Here is a 19,012-nt window from a genome sequence, read left to right as displayed (position 1 = left end):
TCCCTAGTTCTGCGGTTTCAACCCCGTTCACAGGCCAGGCTAGAAAAAGGAGCATTTAGTCGGCTAAAGCATAACCACAATACTGGCCTATCGAGGGCAGGGCCCAGACTTTAAATGACAGTTGAAACGAGGGTTGTCCTCAGACTGGTGGCTGGTTATTGCTATTCAACGATGCAACTGGAGGGCCCACTTTGGCATCGTACAGGCATCCGGGCAGCAGCTTAAATCTACTTATGTTGTCAACATAGTCAAAGGGGCCATGTGATCCCCGAGCAACTCGGCCTTAAAATATGTCACAGCGTGGACTCCTCAGTGCTTAATGGCCGAGAGAAGCTTATGTAGACGGTGTTAATTCTCTCCTGTCTTGGACACATCCCAACTGCTGGGGAATCCTGCTCCTGTGTTCACCAACTTGTTACAACATTCCCAATGTTTTCATTATTAATATTCCAAAACAAGTGGATGTAGAAGATTTTCTAGATGCCATTTAATGCCATGTGTAAATGTGTATCTACTAGGCTAGCAACTCCTGGCTGAGGCCAGGACTCAGAAGTTCAACTGTTAAACCACAGAAGAACATAATTTCAGAGTGCCCCTGCTTTAGATATCAGACCATTAATGATCAACTAGTAATACACAATAGCAATATCAGTAGTGCCACACTGTAAAGTCAGTCATACCTAGAGTACTACCTGAGCCTCCTTCCACTCAAGGCAAATATGTCCTCTGTCCAGCTATTACGAGTGCAGAGGAGGGGAAGGTCTTCAGAGACATCATCATTCAGTTTTTATAGACCTGTTATCAATTATTTAAGCGGTTGTCTTGGCTCACGCAATCAGGTTTATGTTGGTTCTTGTGACTAGTCACTGTTATATGGAGGGCTCCTTTTGGGAATTAATAGAACATTTAAATACCGTGTCACTATGCATATCTGTCAGTCCCATTAATGCTTTTGGTGTCATGTTGTGTGTGCTCTGTGACTGTAGGCAAGATGTTTATAATTACTGTACAGGTATTGTAGAACCGCATTGCTGTTACGGTTATCTATCTATCTATTCCTGCTCTGTCGCTGCTCAGAAATTATGTAACAACTCTAGCATCCTATGATTTACAGCCCGTCATCCTTTCCCATAGGTTTTACATGCACATAAGTGCAGATGTGAATCTCTGCTTGCTGGCCTTTCATCTGTGAGATCTCTGAATATCTGATCTCAATATATTCACAGACAACCTCTTCATTCAACAGAGCAGGCACCAGTGACATGGTGTCAAGACGAAAACCTGAGTAGCACTTCATACAGATTTGTTAAGCTCAGGTATTGCTTTGGTGTCCTGTAGGATCTTTGTCCTTTTGGATGCAGGTGGTATTTGTGTATACTAGTCTATAGCTCAAGTTTGCACACGCCTGAATGCTGATCACATTGCAGCCCTGTTAGGACATCTCCAGAGTGACTAATGGAAGTCACTGCTCCTTCTCCACCTACCTCCTCTCTGTGCAGTTCACTAAACAATCTAAATCTTTAATACACACCACCTCTTCATGCTCTCTAGTCTCTACACCACGACACACCCTATACTGACATGTCATTGTAAAGCATTGTCTCTAGCTGACATCATACAGGTCTCTCTCTATACTGTATATCCCCACCCCCTTTCTCTCTCTCTCTGAGAAATCATGCCTGGGATACAATAGGCTGGATTGTGCTCGACGACGACACATTTCACTATAGTCACTATAGAGAGTGAAATAGAGAAAGAAGAGTGTGTGGCTGTAGCAGCATTGTTTGGATTGCAGGGAATGGCTGCAGACGTTCTGTTTTGGGCCCATTGTGCTGAACAGACCAGTGTCCCAACTCCTGTCTACCTATTGATGTAAGTCAGTAAAACGTGCCAAGTGTGAGAAGTGTGCTCCTCTGTGCGCAGGTCTTTGCCAGACAAGGTTGCCTACCTGGGTCCCGCAAAGTTTGGAAGTCAGTCATAGCCAATCAGAATGGAATATTAAAAATGTCTGATACATCTTGATCACATTACTCCAGAGATTATGTGTACCAGGTTTTTTGGTTTTTTGGAACCGATCACCTAAGTCAGATCACCCGATACTGACCAATCACCGATCCGATCAAGTGGGCCAATATTATTTATTGTGGCCGTCAGGTCACAGTTACTATCAAAACCTCCACCGGCTGTCTGTCTGTCTGTCTGTCTGTCTGTCTGTCTGTCTGTCTGTCTGTCTGTCTGTCTGTCTGTCACACGTCACACTTTTGCCCTTCTCATATCTCCGCCACCGTTGCCCCGATCCATGCCAGAATTTGCACACACACTCTTTGGCTGCCATTTCTCACATGGCCCTCTTCTAGCGCCACCATGAGACCCATTCTTGCAAAACACATTTTTGGACACTGCTCCTACAAAGTTTGCCCTAAAATCACGCAAATCGTTACACAGTATGTCTACACTCATGTCATCAACATGCATCTGTCCGAGATAGCGCTACCATCAGGGCGATTTTTTTCAAACACATTTTTGGACACTGCTTCTACAGATTTTGCCCTAAAATCACGCAAAGCGCTACACAGTATCTACAGTCATGTCAGCAACATGCATCTGTCCCATCTAGCGCCACCATCAGGCCGATTGTTGCAAAACACATTTTTGGACACTGCTCCTACAGATTTTGCTCTAAAATCACGCAAAGCGGTACACAGTATCTCTAAAGTCATGTTATCAACATGGATCTGTCCCATTTCCCATATTCCCTCCTCATTGGCTACCATTGCCTTCTAAAGTTTGTGTGTGCGACCTGATGGTGGCTTATCTCCTGATTTAGGGAGTCTTACTGGTTAAGGCTGTCAATCGATTAAAATATTTTATCTGATTAATCGCATGATGCAGCTTAGTGGTGCATCACAAAATAAATGTAAACAAAATTTTACTTTTAAATATCCTGTCTTGAACAAACTACAATATGTCTTTAGCAGTAGCAGTAAAGTTAGGTTTTTAATGTAATTAGTTCCATTTGATTGGGTCCCAGGAAAAAATTTAGTCCTAGGGAAATTCCTTTTAAAATAAAAGCATTTTCCCATTCAGACACTATATATAATAGTAATATGCCATTGATCGGATCGCCAAATTTACCTTTTGATCGAAATCACCGATCAACACCGATCACATTCATATCGGGCCGATCTGAGCCATTGCCGATGGATCGGCATCATCCCTACTAATCGTTTGTGTGACTTTTGGACAAATATGGAGGAGTAGTAGAACCAAAAAGTGCCTTTTGAAGAAAACACAAAATGGCTTATATAGACACGTTTCATTTCAGGCTAGATTTAGTTGGTTTATTACTGGGTCTCATGGGAATGGAGTCATCCACAGAAGTAGTCGAGCCTGATTGTCCTGTAGTTTGTGGAGAGACGTAAATTGCTCTCTGCTGATGAAGGTAATTGGCAATCATGCTCAGTTATGTTCCATTTCGAGTGTTTACTATTTACCGTTAAAGGGAGGGGCACACGGTCACCGCGTGGGAGAACAGTTCTACACTGCCTTTGTTGTTGCTGGCAAGTTGTGGTGGCAGCAGTTTTGGGAAGTCGCTTGATAACTATTCTGCAGCCGCCGGCCTGCGTCACAATAGACCTCACACAGAAATCGTCCTAAACAAAATGGAAAAAATACTCTGTTTGTGCACAACAATTGTTTCTCCTTAATGTGACGTTTGTTGCCCACGGTTGTAGGCTGTTCCTTCTTCCTTTCCATTCCTATTCCCCAGTGGGACAGATCTTGTTATACACGAAACACATTCCTCCTCTGTGTTAACTCTGTTGGCTTTTGAACGCCCTCCAGATTTTTGCCTGACTTTGATGAGTCAGCCTCCCACTGATCACTTGTCACGGCCTCATCTGTCACAGACATCATTACCAGGCAAATCCTCCAGCCTAAGCACAGACAGGTGTCTGTGAGTGTGTGTGCGTGCGTGTGCACATGCGCAGTGTGCTTTGTTTCTCTGTATTACTGGTGTTGCAGTGCAGTGGTCAGCCGTAATCCCCCTGGTCAAATGCCAAAACACACATACTTTAAAACGTTGTGCTTGCTGTACAAATTTGCATTCTCTCACGCGCACGCACATGCCACACGCACACACACGCTTAAAGTTAAATTTATTTCAGTCTGTAAAGGAAGTCTTTTGTGGCTCAACCAATAGTCCTATCCCCTCTGGCTATGGGATAGATATCTCACTGCAGCCAGAGAACAAGAGAAGGCTAATGTTTGTAGCCTGTAGCTCACGCAGCCTGAAGGAAAGGGAGATGGGCAGTGCTATAGCATGTTTATGCTACTGCATTGCTTATTTCTCACAATGTTTTCAGATGCATATTTAAGAGTTTAAACAAGTAATTCACTGTCCAGACGTCATCCTGAGATGAGATTCAAAACAGAGCTGGCCTGTGTAATTGAAATCAGGTGTGTTTGGAGGAACATGATCTATGGCAGTCACACAGATGAATGAAATCATGATTCATAATTCATACCTACGAAATTCCAGCGCCAGCCCGATTATGAACGACGGAACATGCGTCTTTTCCTCTTGTAGTATGACATGTCAGAATACCATCTGCAATGGCCCATCCTTTATGTGTAAAGCCCTACTGTGTATGTTTCCTTTATATTGTTTGTTTGTTCAAGGTCGGGTAACTTACTGTACATGGGACACTATTGATGTGGAAGTGTTGGGCACAATGAGGGAAGAGAACTTCTGGGAGTTTTTCATTTAATTGACACTTTAAAGTCCCAATCAATATCCACTTTAATTCTTTCTCTGTCACTCTCTATCACCCTTTCACTCACTATCACCCTCTCACTCACACCCTGACTCGGTGACTGTGAGTCTCTCAATCCCCTTTTCACTCACTCACCATCTCTCACACCCCCTGTTGTGCCAGCAGATTAGTGTGTGCCCTCGGGGCATTAGCCAGGATGGTGAATGCTGTGCTTTTGGCTCTACTGTTGTCCAGCTCCAGGGAACAGAATGAATGGCTCTGTCTGGGTGGCAGGTGACAGAATCAGCTCTGCTAGAACTAACGTGGCCTGAAACACTGTGTCCTTGGAGCCTGGAGCACAAGGTCGTGAGCGAGCCAGCTTGTTTGTGTTTAGAGGGGTCAGAAATGAAAGGTTACTCGGAACACTACAAAGTTCTCATCTGAGAGACTTTGCTAAATCAGTGATGTTACTAGGTTTTCAATGTAATGGGTCCCGGGACCCACAGGTGGTCATTCAAATGGGTCCCAGAAAAGTTTTATGAGTCCTCAATACAATGTTTTCGAGCGATGTGAGCTTGTAGATCGGCTATTTTCAAAATGTTTGCCTATTTCTTATATTTATTTTACAATTTGGCTAATGTTTGAACTTAGAACTAGGATTTCTAAATACAATAGGCTACAGACACCCATTTAATTATATTTATATCACTGGGACCCCAATTTATATTAAATGTTAAAATACTAGAGTACAAATGGAACAGGTCCATTTGGTTCCATTTGTTCACCGAGTTACAGACCCATAAAGTTCTATTTGGTTCCTAACTATCATTTATCTGGGGACCCCCTGGAACTCCCTCAAGGACCCAGGACCCCACTTTGAGAACCACTAGTGAAAATAGTTTTTAGCAGTTCCAGGTTTAACTGATAATAAATCTTTACAGTGTTTATCTTACACAATACATTGAGGCGCATCCCCGGGACCCCAGGACCATGACATGAATGAGTCCCTGGGCGACTTGAATGAGTTTTTGATGCGGGATGCGCACGTAATGACATCACTGTAGGCTAGAGACCGTGCTTTAAATGTTGGACAACTTACAGCTCCAGTCCATAATTCATTCTGTCACCCGGAGGCTACACTTTGGTGTTCTTTCTCCTGTAGTCAGCAGAAATTAGGGAACGTTCATTTTTGCTCCAGTGATTTCATGATTTCGGTAAGATTCCTGAAAAATATAACATGTTCTAGTAATAAAATTGATTGCTTGCCACTATGTGTCTTGTAAAACTCTCAGGATTTACAATATTGCTCCCAGGAGCACAAAGGAGAGAGATGGGAAAGGGAGACAGAGACAAAATAGGGGAGAGAAATGGCAACCTGTGGAACCTGCGGGAAACGGGCCGGCCCGCGCATCACTTCTAGATTTGATCTGCAGAGGGCTGCCTACTATGCTTTTCATGTTTGATTCTGTTCTTTTTAACCACACCCTTATTTGCCCTCACCCAAACCTTAACCTACTAGTTTGGAAGAAAGCGTATGTGATGTCGATCCATCCACATTCTTCTCAAGTCATGCACACAACAGTCAAACAGGGTGTGGTAGCTAATAGCAGATGCCTCGTGGCTGTTGACATGTGTATTTGTGACACTGCTTTGAGTAGTGTTCTCTTGTTAGAAAGGTCATTCTTGCTGATCATTGTTGTCGATCGATGTTTTATATTTGTTTCCTTTCTTTTTTACCCATTGTACCCTATTTTTATACCCTATTTTGTAAATTACAATTCTATTCTTGATTTACCAAACCTGTCAGAAACTTGATGACAAAGAATAAAAGGAGAAAGAGAAAGACACAATGGTGACACCATTGAGACACAAGAATAAGACAATATAAGACCTTAAGTTAAGCTCACAAGTAGAATCATGGTTTAATAGTGTACTGCAGATGTATTAAAACAATCAATTTGTTTGTGTGTGTGTGTCTCCACAGAGGGAATCCCTCAGGTGTACTACTTTGGCCCCTGTGGGAAATACAACGCCATGGTGCTGGAGCTGCTTGGGCCTAGTCTAGAGGACCTTTTTGACCTCTGCGACCGCACCTTCTCCCTCAAGACCGTCCTCATGATAGCCATACAGCTGGTACGGATGCATGGAGGGCAGCGATGGCATTAAAGTTGCATATGCAAAGTTACCATGAAGTTGATGATGATACTTTGTCAGAGGTTTCTGAAATATGTTTTGCATCATCACTTTACGGGTTGTAACACCAAAGACAAAAGAACTAAACAAAATAGGCCTGCTCTGTTTTGAATCTCATCTCATTCAGGATGACTTCTGGACAGTGAATTACTTGTTTAACAAAAAGTTTTTTAAGTCCTCTGCAGTCTACAGTACATCAATTTAAAGCTTACTCGTTGCAATAAGCTTTAAGCCATTTACACATTTTAGTTGTGTGCAATTATACAAATCGTGCAAAATGCTGAAAAACAGATGCAGAAAGAAAACAAATGGGTCACATGTCACATCACAGAAAAGGTGCTGCAACATTCGGCAACAGTCAGCCAGACAAGGCATGTTTTTAAGTGACTGTTTTTTTGTTTTGTTTTTGTCTTGAATTTATCATCTCATCTATCATCAGATTCACCAGGCTAGACTAGGCTGATGTTTAATTATGGAGTTCCACATGGATCCATATTTGGGGAAGACCCAGATACTCGGGCAGTGATTTGCTAACCACTGAGCACACCTTTCTAGTGTTTTTTGCGATGGTCACAGGACTTGATACTAATTAATACATATTTATTACTATAATTTTACACTGGAAGTCTGCAAATACATGTTGAACAAGTATGTTCTATTTATTGTTTGTAGATATTCTGATTTTGTTTTGTACTGGGAAGTGTAAGCCCCATGCTACATTTGAAAAAGGGCCTCTGAATGAGTGTTCTCTTCTTGCTCTTGCCCACCAGATAACGCGGATGGAGTATGTCCACACCAAGAGCTTGATATACAGAGATGTCAAGCCAGAGAACTTCTTGGTGGGACGGCCGGGAAGCAAGCGGCAGCACACCATCCACATCATTGACTTTGGTCTGGCCAAAGAGTACATTGATCCAGAGACCAAAAAACACATCCCTTACCGGGAGCACAAGAGCCTGACAGGCACAGCGCGCTATATGAGCATCAACACACACCTGGGAAAAGGTGAGGAGAGACAAGACCCACAGGCACTACTCCAGATGAACCATTTCACTTGAGTGGTTTGTTGTATTTAAAGTTGAAGGCACTCCCAAATTGTAAAGTAAAAAAAATAAAGATATAGATGTATGGATAGATATATATGCGTATTGATGCTATAAGCATAACATTTACTTTGTATAAGACGTGAAGGGCGGAAACTCCCAACAGCCAGAATATTGAAGGTTAAAACAACTGTGCCCTTACTTTGTCTGAGGCTGTTATTGTTTCATTGTTTCTCATACATTTCTTTGGTAAATCATTTAGGTTCATTAAGCTATCTTACTTTCAGCTTTTGACTTGCGTTGTTCTCATATTACGTTATATACTGTTTCACATTTCTCTTTTGAACTTCATATACTGTGTGTTAACATTTACACAATTATAATTTCTCACACCCTGCCACTCTCTCCTTAGCAGTTTCTTATGAACATGTTCTCCAACTTTTCCCACAACCCTGACCCACCTTGTATGTCTTTTCCAGAGCAAAGCAGAAGGGACGACCTGGAAGCACTGGGTCACATGTTCATGTACTTCCTACGAGGGAGCCTTCCCTGGCAGGGCCTAAAGGTGCGGTTGCATGTTGTTGGATGTCCCCCTCATGCCGTCAGAGTTCTATAATAACTTAAATGCGGCGTGCAGAGAGGTGCTGTTTCCTCTTACACTCTCTTTGGTGCGGTGTCCTGTTTCGTACATATCATCCACATGGCCTCAGGCACACAGCCTAAAGTTTACGCCTCCCCAGGAAAAGAACACCCTGATGGCAGTGGCTCCACACTGGTGGTCTATTTTTGTATATTTGTGTGTACAGTATGCATGTCACCCTGCTAGTGCACATTTCATATGTTTTGGGAATCCCCACCCTTTCAGGAATATGACGTAAGAGCAAATGGCCGCTGTCTGAAGTTGAACATGGTCTCTCTTGCATAAAGAGAATTATCAGCTATGGATTTATGAATCCTAAAAAGTAGCTATAAAACTTTTTTAATTACTGTCATGGCAAGAAGGCACTGCAGTTCTTTCCCATGATAAAGTTAAACACAGAGCCCGCTGTAGCCAGTGCATATCCATGTGACTATGACTAAAGTGAAAGCCTTTGCATGGATTTGCAATAAAAAGCACCTTGACGGGGGGCATCCGGGTGGCATAAGCTTAAAGTACCTGTCCACCACTGTGGAGAATGGGGTTTGATTCCTCCACGGTGCATCCGGCTTGGCCGGGCGCTCCAGCAAATATAATTGTCTGTGGTTATGGTGAGGAAGCCAACAGTGGAGGGTGTTCTCTGTCACTGCCCTAGTGACCCCTACAGAGTGGTCTGGTCTGTTCAGAAGGGAGCGGAACTGGGAGGGATAGCATGTCCTCCTGGTGAAACGTCACACTGTTAGTTGAAAAGAAGCGACTGGTGACGCCATGTGTATAAGAGCAACAGTAGCGGTTGGGTTGGCAATGACTGGTACTGCAGTATATACACAGATCCATCTTAAAAAAATATGTATATTGTGTAAAAAAGTATTGCAGATGCCATAGCACCCCAAATCATAACTGACTGCGGAAACTTCCCACAGGAATTCAAGCAAATCTGACTTCAAAGGTTGCCATTTCTCTATTATAAATCCTTGTTTTGATTGGTCTTGAAATATGGACTTTTGATATTCATGAGCTGTATGCCATAAGAATTCAACATTTTAACAAAAAATATTTGGAATAATTCACTGAACGTGCAATGTATCTAGAATATATGAAAGTTTCAAGAAATATGAAAGTTTCAAGAAAATCTACTTTTACACAATATATATGTTTAGATGGATCTGTACATCGAGGGGGGAACAACTAATTGTAGGAGAGAAAATAACCTAGAAACGGTTGATTAAAAAAACACCTTCTGTATAAATATTATACCTTGCCCCACCAGCTATGCAATGCCTAAAATGTTGCTGTACATTTGGCAAGGCTTTACTATGTCAATCAATAAATCAACTTTTATTTACAGACTTCAAGGTCCATTAAAAACAAACAACCACATCAACCACACAACACAAAATACATACACAAAGTGCAAAAAGAACACCCCTAGTACATAAAAACCACAGCTATAAGAAAAGGCACTCATACCAGTGTTTCCAAAACTGAGACTGATACCTGGTAGCACTGAGGCAAGGGTTAGTCAGCAGCATGATAATAGAGTTTTGAGACTCATCCAAACGGACCATAAATTTGTACATCAGGTTTCTCAGAAGTGCATGAAACGTATTGACACCCATATGTATGTATATGTAGTCATATTCTGTCCGTATTCATGTTTTTGTGGTGTGGGAGGAGGTTTTGTCATTGTTCTGTCATCTCACAGTTTCTCTCACTTTTCAGGCGGACACTTTGAAGGAGAGATATCAGAAGATTGGTGACACAAAACGAGCCACACCAATTGAAGTGCTTTGTGAAAGCTTCCCCGGTCAGTAGAAAAAGGCTTTGTGTCTTTTGTTATCTCCTTTTAATCACCACCATTTTAATGTCACTTCACCTGTAACTGATATTTATATATAAAGATGATATTAATTTGTGGCCTTTTGCTGCAGAAGAGATGGCCACCTACCTGCGTTATGTGAGGAGGCTGGACTTCTTCGAAAAGCCTGATTACGACTACTTGAGGAAACTCTTCACCGATCTGTTTGACAGGAACGGCTATGTCTTTGATTATGAATACGACTGGGTTGGCAAGCCACTTGTGAGTCCTTCATCATCTGATCTCCCTCTCCTCCCACTTTGTTCAGGCTTCTGCCATAAATAACGAGAATGTATTAGATACTTTAAGCAAAGCCTTTCATCTTAACAATCCTCACCTTGTGGGGATTTTAAGTATTCTCACCTTGTTCTGAATTTGACTTTATTAGGTTTTCGTTTTGCCTTTTCCTTATCACATTCTCTGTCTGTTCGTCCTTTGTCCCGTATGTCCTCCATAGCCCACACCAATAGGTCCTATCCCCAGTGACACGCCCGTGCAGCCCAGCAGAGACAAAGCACAACAGCAGACCAAAAACCAGGTGAGCTTTACACTGCTACCACCACACCCACCAACCATGTACCGTACCAACCCTGTCAGTCAAGTTACCCAGTTTGCCATTGACCCAAACTTGTCAGAAGCTTCCTAAAGAATTGGTCGCTGTTGGGTTCCTCTACCCATCTTCCTATTTCTTCCAGTTACTCTCTTGTGAAATGCTCTCACCTACTAGCCTTGCTCGGTTAGAAAAACTGCTTATTTCACACAAAATAACTGTTCTGATCCTGAGAGCTCTGCAGCTCAATTTGTGAAATGAAGCAACATTTTCTTTGGCTTTAGCATTGTACTGTATGCCACACACCCAACCACTCTAAGCTTTAGTCATTGCATGCATGAGTTGAAAATGCACAGTGCATTGTTCATACCAGTAATGACAAGCTTTATGCTGCTTAGTGTGTGATAAGCTTTATACTTTTTTTTCTTATTTTCTTTCCATAATTCCTTTATTAGCATGCTCTCCACGCCTTGATCTTGCCATGTTATCAGTTGGGACACAAATGATAATTGAGTCTGGTCTCAGGTTAAGACCCTTTTTAAAAATAGCTGACTCATGGTACAAATCAGGTTTTCATTCTTGATCAGTCTGACTCATGGTTTCCCGTAAAGCTACAGTAAGCAGTACATTAGGTTTTATGATTGACTTATTGTTGTGGACTCTAGCCCCCATTTATTACCCTCCAGTCCAGTGTGATTGGCATATATTAACAACATTAAAGGTTTCTTAGGCTCACAAACCCCCACGTATGCGTATGCACACCGTAGCATCAAAATATGTATTCTACAATGAGCGATTGTTTGAAATAGCAGGGTTATAAAGCCTGAGTTATACTTTGCAAGCTGGTGTCACGCACAGAAATCTGCAGATCACTACACATGCTTGTAGATCAGCTATTTTAGCTGCACGACAGGCGAGCAACTAAGAAATCAAATTGGCTGTTGCTGCTCCCTGGAGGGCAACACATTGATATGTTAATGGACCTTACCAATTTATCTCTGTGTGGCAAATTAGGTCCTAGAAAATGGAAATGAAAATATTTTGATTAGGACTGTGACGTAGGCAACTGATTACTGAATTATCAGTTGTTGTAAGCATATCTGATTTGATCTTCAGCTTCTCTGGGAGAGGTTATTGTGCTTTCCCTTTTTATGGAAGTTGAATGAAAGAACATAAAAACACAACATAGAATAGTTATTAAACGTAAGACACCACTGCAAAATAGTGTGATGATATCCAGAGCCAGTTGTTTATATTAAAACAAATTACAACTGTACTGTAGGTGGTGTCTGTCTGATCAAGGCTGTTGTTTTTATTCCTGCATGACTTTTTATTAGTGTGTTGATCTGTGCTTTACATACGTTTTTGCTTCCCCACCGTCCTCTATTAACATAGTTTTGTCTTAACAAGCCTGCTTCTGCTTGGGAGATGTCTTCTATAATTTTTTTTGTTTGTTTTTTGTTTCTTTTTCTTTATTCACCCCCCTCCCCCTCCTCCTCCTCCACCATCATCACCACCACCTCACTCCCCTCTACCCCACCACTCCACTCCTCCCTCGCCCCTCCCATTCTTACCCCATCACCAACGCCACCTGCCTCCACCCCTTTTGCTCTTTGCGTCAGTCGCCTGAGCCCAAAGGAAGTGAGTCTCAGCCCACTCCCGTGACCAATAAGGAGACTCTGGGGTCGCACCTCACAGCTGAGCGGCTGGGGGGCTCTGTTCAGGTACTGCTGCTGCTGCTGCTGCTCAGCTAGCTTAATGCATGAAGCTGCATGGCTGTCTGCGTGTCTCTGCTCCCTCCCCCGACACTGCCTGTCCACCCAGGTTGCCTGTCCACCTGTATGTGCTCGCACACCGTTTGCAATGGCTCTGTCTGTGCCCGGCTCGTTCTGTCTGCTCTTGCTGATGTGCGTGCGGTGTGGCTAATTCGCTCTAGGCTAATCACAGACATGACATCCAGCAGCTACTGTCATTCAAAACCTTCATGAAGAGGGGAATATACACAGCATTGACAAGATCGATGAGCAGAGGTGTTGTTAAGTCCAACAGCAGTGTGAATCTGTTTATTAAATTGTCCAGGCTGTAGATGGAACTTTTCATGACTTGCCACATAAAATGGCCATTTGTTCATTTATTAGGGATCAGAAGCCTTTATGACATCATTTTGTGGAATAAATATGCCACCTAGTGTTTATTACTAGAATTGCATCCTATGCCCTAAAAAAGAAATGGGTTATACTAAACTGACACTTCTCCACTCACATGGCTGGAATTAGGACATGATCGTGACTTTATAAAAATGTTGTAATGATCTCCGGCACGGCCGACTGATGTGATGTGTGCAGGTGAAACATTTTGTTTCCTGCCCTTTCGTACAGGTGATGAGCTCAACGAATGGCGAGCTAAACACTGACGATCCCACCGCTGGACACTCCAACGCTCCAATCACTGCTCCCACCGAGATCGAAGTGGCCGATGAAACCAAGTAAGATATGTTCTGACTTACACAGGGTTTCTGTGGGTTATTTAAAAGTATTTTAAAAGTATTCAATTAATATCACCTTAAAAAGTAATGGAAAGTGTTGGATACGAATGTCAATGGTTAAAGCTTTTAAAAGAGAAGGAAAATGCAAAACATATTTTATTATAATTATTATATACGGTATTCTGATTTGTCAGCGCCTCTTGTTCTCTTGTGTGATTTAGTTTGTACATTTTTTAATTGGATACATTCAATAAAGTCAACCGTACTGGAGGGGTCAGACCACTTCCAGTGAATATGTTGACAGGACCAGACCAGGCTAAACATGCTGGGTGTAGTGGAATGTGAGAGTCGTTTTCCCATCTCTCTTCTTAGCTAAGGACAGATTGTGTACATGGATTGTATTGTGAGAAGTCTGCAACCCACCACCCTCCCATGATAGGCTGACAATCAAGATGCTTAAGAAAATTGACAGTTGACAATATACAAAACTGAATTGAACAAAAGAGAGCCAAGAAAGAATGTCTAAATGTGAAGCTAGTGTTGTTCCAGATGCATTTTTACTTGTTAATCAAGTAGACAGAAGAACGGTTTGAACCAGCTTGCTGCAGCTTTTAGCTAACTTTAATATGCCATTGGAGAATGAGTCATCTATTGAATGGTGAATCATCTATTATAATTAGCTATAAGCTACTTATAGTAGAAATAATAAATTATTTAGTTTGCGTTAGACTGTAACAGTATGGTTGATATAATTGTTGTAAGAGATGAGGAGAGAGGGAAGGAGACGTGGGAGTGAGAGAAGGTGCATGAAGGGCAACTGATTCAAGATCTACAGAAAGAGGGAAAGGATAAATACATTCAGAAGAATAGGAGTGATTTGATGGATATGCGGATATCAACTCATTCTCTGCCAAGAATAAATAACCAAAAAAGCCCACACTGCCAGTGATTTTCCTTTTTTCTTACCCTTTCAAGTAGTCAAAGAATATATATCTCCCGTACGATCAATCCCCCGATCGTTGGTAAAGGTGGAGGTCTATGCTTCTGCGATAAAAAAGCGAGTAATTTCGACCACCTGCTCTGTAGTTATGAGCCGCTAAATGCAGCTGTATCGTCCAGACATGCAACGCAAACTCCCGAGCAGAGTTGCAGGCATTTCTGAGAAAAAAATAAATAGGGAGGCGGCGAGGAGCTCATGTTGCGATGGCGTAATTATCACCCCAAAAAATCTGTGGAAGTACGTGATGAGCAGTGAATGATTAACTCAATTACCGTCTTTTAAACATCGACTGAAGGGGTTAAGTGCCGCGTCGTCCTTACCTTTTAACGTGGGGACGTGCTTGCACATCACGCACCATCTGTGCACAGATCATGTACCAGGCGTGTGTACAACCGATCACAGCTTTCAAATAAAAAAAATCCCATCGAAAAAAATATGCTTCCATCGCTGAGCTGCCTCTACTACTGTTTTCGTGGAAGCGTGTATCCGGTCGGTGGTCCCGCCCCGACCAGATACGGAAACCTGATCAAGCAGGATACAGAAATGGGACTGGAAGCACTTCCCCGATGGTGATTAGAGCCCGACCGGCGATAAACAGCTATTATTACGTTTAAATCTTTTATAGCGATTAAAGCATATTAATTCTGAGAAAACAGACAAGGAAATGTATTTTTAAAAAGCTAGTGGGACTTTAGATACAAGGGAAAAGCTCTGAGAATGTAGAAACAAGGAAAAGGAGCATGATGATAATCAGCTTGGCTTTTATGTATTTAGGGTTTTTGGTTACCTTACTGTGCATGCACCTGTCAGCCTGAGGGGGTCCACCCTATGTTCCCCAGGTTCTATGTTCCCCTCTCTATGTTCCCCCCCTCACAGCATTAGTTTTAGTGGGGTTAGGATTAGGGGTAGGTTTAGGTGGTAAGAAAGTGGGGAACATAGAACCTGGGGAACATAGAACCTGGGGAACATAGGTATGGTCCCAGCCTGAGAACACTACTGAAATATTGTGAAGTATGGCAAAGTTGAAAATGACCAGAATCATCATTAAGGAACCGCACCCTTGCACTAAACAAATGTTACTCCCTCTACATGTTGAAACTTTCAACTAGGTTGCACTGCTGGCCACACTTCACTCGTGACATAGTGGTAAATGTTTAACCATTGACACCGGAGGACAAACTGCTCATGATTGGGGTGTGGCCACAAGCAGTGCTGCCTAGATTAACATTTCAGCCACTAGGGGGAAGTACAACATTGTTTTCATGTACTTGTGTGACTCAGGGTGTATATTTACTCTGCAAGTATATGATACTGTTAGTATTTCCATGCTTAAATACTGGCACCAAACACACTTGTCTTCTGCCTGCAGGTGCTGTTGTTTCTTCAAGAGGAGAAAGAGGAAAGCCCTCCAGAGGCACAAATAGAAGACATAAAGATTACTGGGAGGACTTGAAAACATTCTGGTCACTGTTGAGTTTTAAATGGAAGCAACTACACAAGATCACCATCTCTCTTTCCAAATCCCCGTCTATTGGTATATCCCTCCCATCCACACACACACACACACACACCCCTTCTCTTTCTCAGTGCTCCCCTGCTACTGGCAAGTAAAGGAATGTTGTGGTCTGACCGACTTCACAACAGACTCTTAATTCCTTTGTCAAAGAAATACAAATGTACCTGCATTATAAAAGGGGCCTCGAGAAAAAGTTTGGAAAAAAAGGAGGAGAGAGAAGAAAAAAAAGCTGTAACAATGAACCGTGAATATGAAAAAAGAAAAAAATAACAATACTGTTTGAAACAGTTGTATTCTAGATTCCATACAGATCATGTATTGTTCCAGCAGTCAGCCATTGGTCTGAGGGAACTGTCGTGTGGGTCGAGTCGAAGGAAATCCGCTCCTTTTTTTTCTTTTCTTTTTTTTTCATTCTTTTTTTTTTTTTTTTTTTTTTTTTTTTTAGAAAATAGTTCTTTATTTGTGGGATCAAGGTTGAACTATACTAATGATATCACTGCAGTCACTGCAATACATGACAGGAAGCATTTCATCTATAATTCTTTTTTTTTTTTTTTTTTTTTTCTTCATGTTTTCCTTTTTTCATAGTTGAATCTTCAGTTTTCAAGACTTTTACCTTTTTTGTTGTGCTCTGGAATACATTTTCCCCCCTTCTCACTTTGGCTTTATTTTTGTCTGTCAATGTTGTTGTAGCACAGTCACTGGCCTCAGGTACTGTGGAAGATTGAGAGAAATGGATATTAAGCTCTCTTACTGTTATATTATTATTATTATTATATTGCACTTTTGGGGGAAAAAAAGAAGAAAAAAACTTAAGTGAAATTTTAGGTTTGAAAATAACAATTAAGGAAACATCTTAATAAAGACTGAACTAGGATGAGTCCTTCACAAGACTTCTATCTGAATAATGGCCGTGAAATGTCAATTTACATGAAATGATTTTTGATTTTGATTTCTTTACGTCAAAATAATTTTCCAGGAAATCATAGTTTGTGCCTTTCCAAGTAAAATGTTTAAAAGCTCAAGTGAGTGTCCCGCAATGAGATTTTATCTGATCTGTCCCAAATGTTGCTCACTGGATAACTGTGTTGTGTGCGTGTGTGTGGGCTTGCATTTATGGATGTATTGTAAATTAATGTGCGTCGTGGGACAAGTGCATACGCAGTAAAAACCTGGAGTGTAAATTTAACTCTTGTTAAATTAACACTCCGGATTGTGATGTGTAGAGGTCCCTTCCTCTCACACATCTTGAGTTCACATCTCTCTTCATTCTCTGCTATGACAATCAAAGCATCCATACAGTGGGAGGATTATTGTGCCCTGAGCCTACTGTAAACTACTGTGGAGGGTCAGGACCCAGTGCGTGTGCACGCTCAGGGGAACCTAGGAGACTATGGTGACAGCAACTCAAGCCAGTCTGTTCCCTTTTTTTTTTCCTTGTATTTTTTTCTGATTGTTTGATTTATCGGAAGGCCACAGTTGGACAAGCAGCTTTGTGAGGTAGTCTCATTGTTTACAGGGTCTGTTGTCTCTGAAATGAAGGGACTGCTGTTTGCTGGGCCTTAAAATGAAGAATCCACCAAATCACTAGTACTGGAATGGAAAACCAACTTTATTTTTATTTTATTTTTTAAACCACTGCTGCTGATAACAGTAGTTTTCTATGTATCTCATGTCTCGATACTAATGTGTCATTTTCGTTATTTTCTTTTCTTTTCTTTTTTTCGGCATAATGAAATGTATGTCCCACAACTTGGTGCTCTGTCATCTACCTTATGTACAGTTAGCCATTTCAGAACTCTGCTTAAGTTTCTTCATTGGAGATAGTCATTTTTATGGCCTTGAATTTGTCACTGTCCCAACAGAGCCTCCTAATATCTGTGATTACATTGTAAATAATCTAAAATATTTAGGTTGAATTATTACACCAGACTTTTCACCGCAAGTTTTGAGTCATTGAAAATTGGTAACCATTTGAAGCCAGAATGTATACGTCTGTCATAAGAACACTTTATTCTGGGTTATGTTCCCAAAAAAACTATTTCTATTCATAATTTTGATTTCTGGAGAAAAAGGATTGTTTTTCCCCATAAACTAGAGACTAGTTAAATGGTCAAATCCAGGGTTCAAGTTGAAAAATCAAGTATTTCACTTAAACACTGCTGAAGCCTAAGGGTTATCCTAACTGTATGAGGAAAGAAATGGTTTAACTTTTTAGTAATCATATGAAAAAGATGATGCAGATTTTATGGATGTACCATGACACAAAGTAATTGGTCAACTTGAGGGTTGGCACTCTCATTTCCCAAGTGACTAGAAACCGTTTTAATTGAAATTAAATTGTCTAGTGTGAAGGGAAATTAAGCTTAACGAGTATAAGCAAGAACTGGGTTTCAAGACGTGGCATGTGTATCATGCTTGACTCACGTATCATGTGGAAAAGGAAAGGGGAACCCACCCCTGCAAACAGCTTTGATGCTCACGAGTTTTCATGACCACAGCTTGGTTATTTGGTTATTTTTGACTACTTTGAGTTATCGACATTGCGTAAGTGTATGATGACATGCACTCTATTATAATAGGCCCTTGCTGCAGGGCAAAATTCATCTCAGGATATCCTGAAGACATCGCAGCGCGCATTACGAGCAAAAATGGATCCAAAGGTCCATTGTTGGTTCAGAGGGAAATCTGGCATCCTGTCTTTAGGGTATTAGGCTGACTCTGGATGCTAAACCTGTTGGGCTGACCAGCGTGGGACCCCCTTTGGCATAATCTTGCATTAGGTTTGTTTTATGATTTCACAAGATTTTTGGGAAAGCGTTTTATTTGGAGATGCTCAGACCAAGGTTGAACTGTGTTTGCATAACGTTTGTTAGTGTAACCATTTGCATCATGTATTTGTAAATATGAAAAGTACAGAACTTTAACTGTGAATAAAGGAACTTTTATCACGGGAAATTAATCAATCATGGAGCA

General features: G+C 41.5%; 1 protein-coding gene across 3 annotated transcripts in view; it reads left to right on the top strand.

Moving 5' to 3' along the window:
- csnk1g2b (casein kinase 1, gamma 2b) overlaps nt 1-18,987 on the top strand; it is a 48,533-nt gene extending 29,546 nt beyond the window's left edge. The window contains exons 4-12 of one of the 3 annotated variants that reach the window (XM_080736320.1): nt 6,739-6,887; nt 7,718-7,952; nt 8,470-8,555; nt 10,350-10,434; nt 10,559-10,707; nt 10,943-11,023; nt 12,658-12,759; nt 13,414-13,520; nt 15,890-18,987. In XM_080736320.1, coding sequence (XP_080592446.1) covers nt 6,739-6,887; nt 7,718-7,952; nt 8,470-8,555; nt 10,350-10,434; nt 10,559-10,707; nt 10,943-11,023; nt 12,658-12,759; nt 13,414-13,520; nt 15,890-15,944 — 1,049 coding nt within the window. In that variant the 3' untranslated portion in view covers nt 15,945-18,987. The remainder of the gene's footprint in view (nt 1-6,738; nt 6,888-7,717; nt 7,953-8,469; nt 8,556-10,349; nt 10,435-10,558; nt 10,708-10,942; nt 11,024-12,657; nt 12,760-13,413; nt 13,521-15,889) is intronic. The other 2 variants (XM_080736319.1, XM_080736318.1) reach the window with 2 other exon arrangements.
- The last annotated feature ends 25 nt before the right edge of the window (nt 18,988-19,012 follow it).

This window comes from Nannobrachium achirus (assembly GCF_963921795.1).
Source record: "Nannobrachium achirus genome assembly, chromosome: 1".
NCBI classification, from domain to species: Eukaryota; Metazoa; Chordata; class Actinopteri; order Myctophiformes; family Myctophidae; genus Nannobrachium; species Nannobrachium achirus.
Note: the sequence above shows the minus strand (reverse complement) of the source record. Positions and strands in the feature narration are given on the sequence as shown.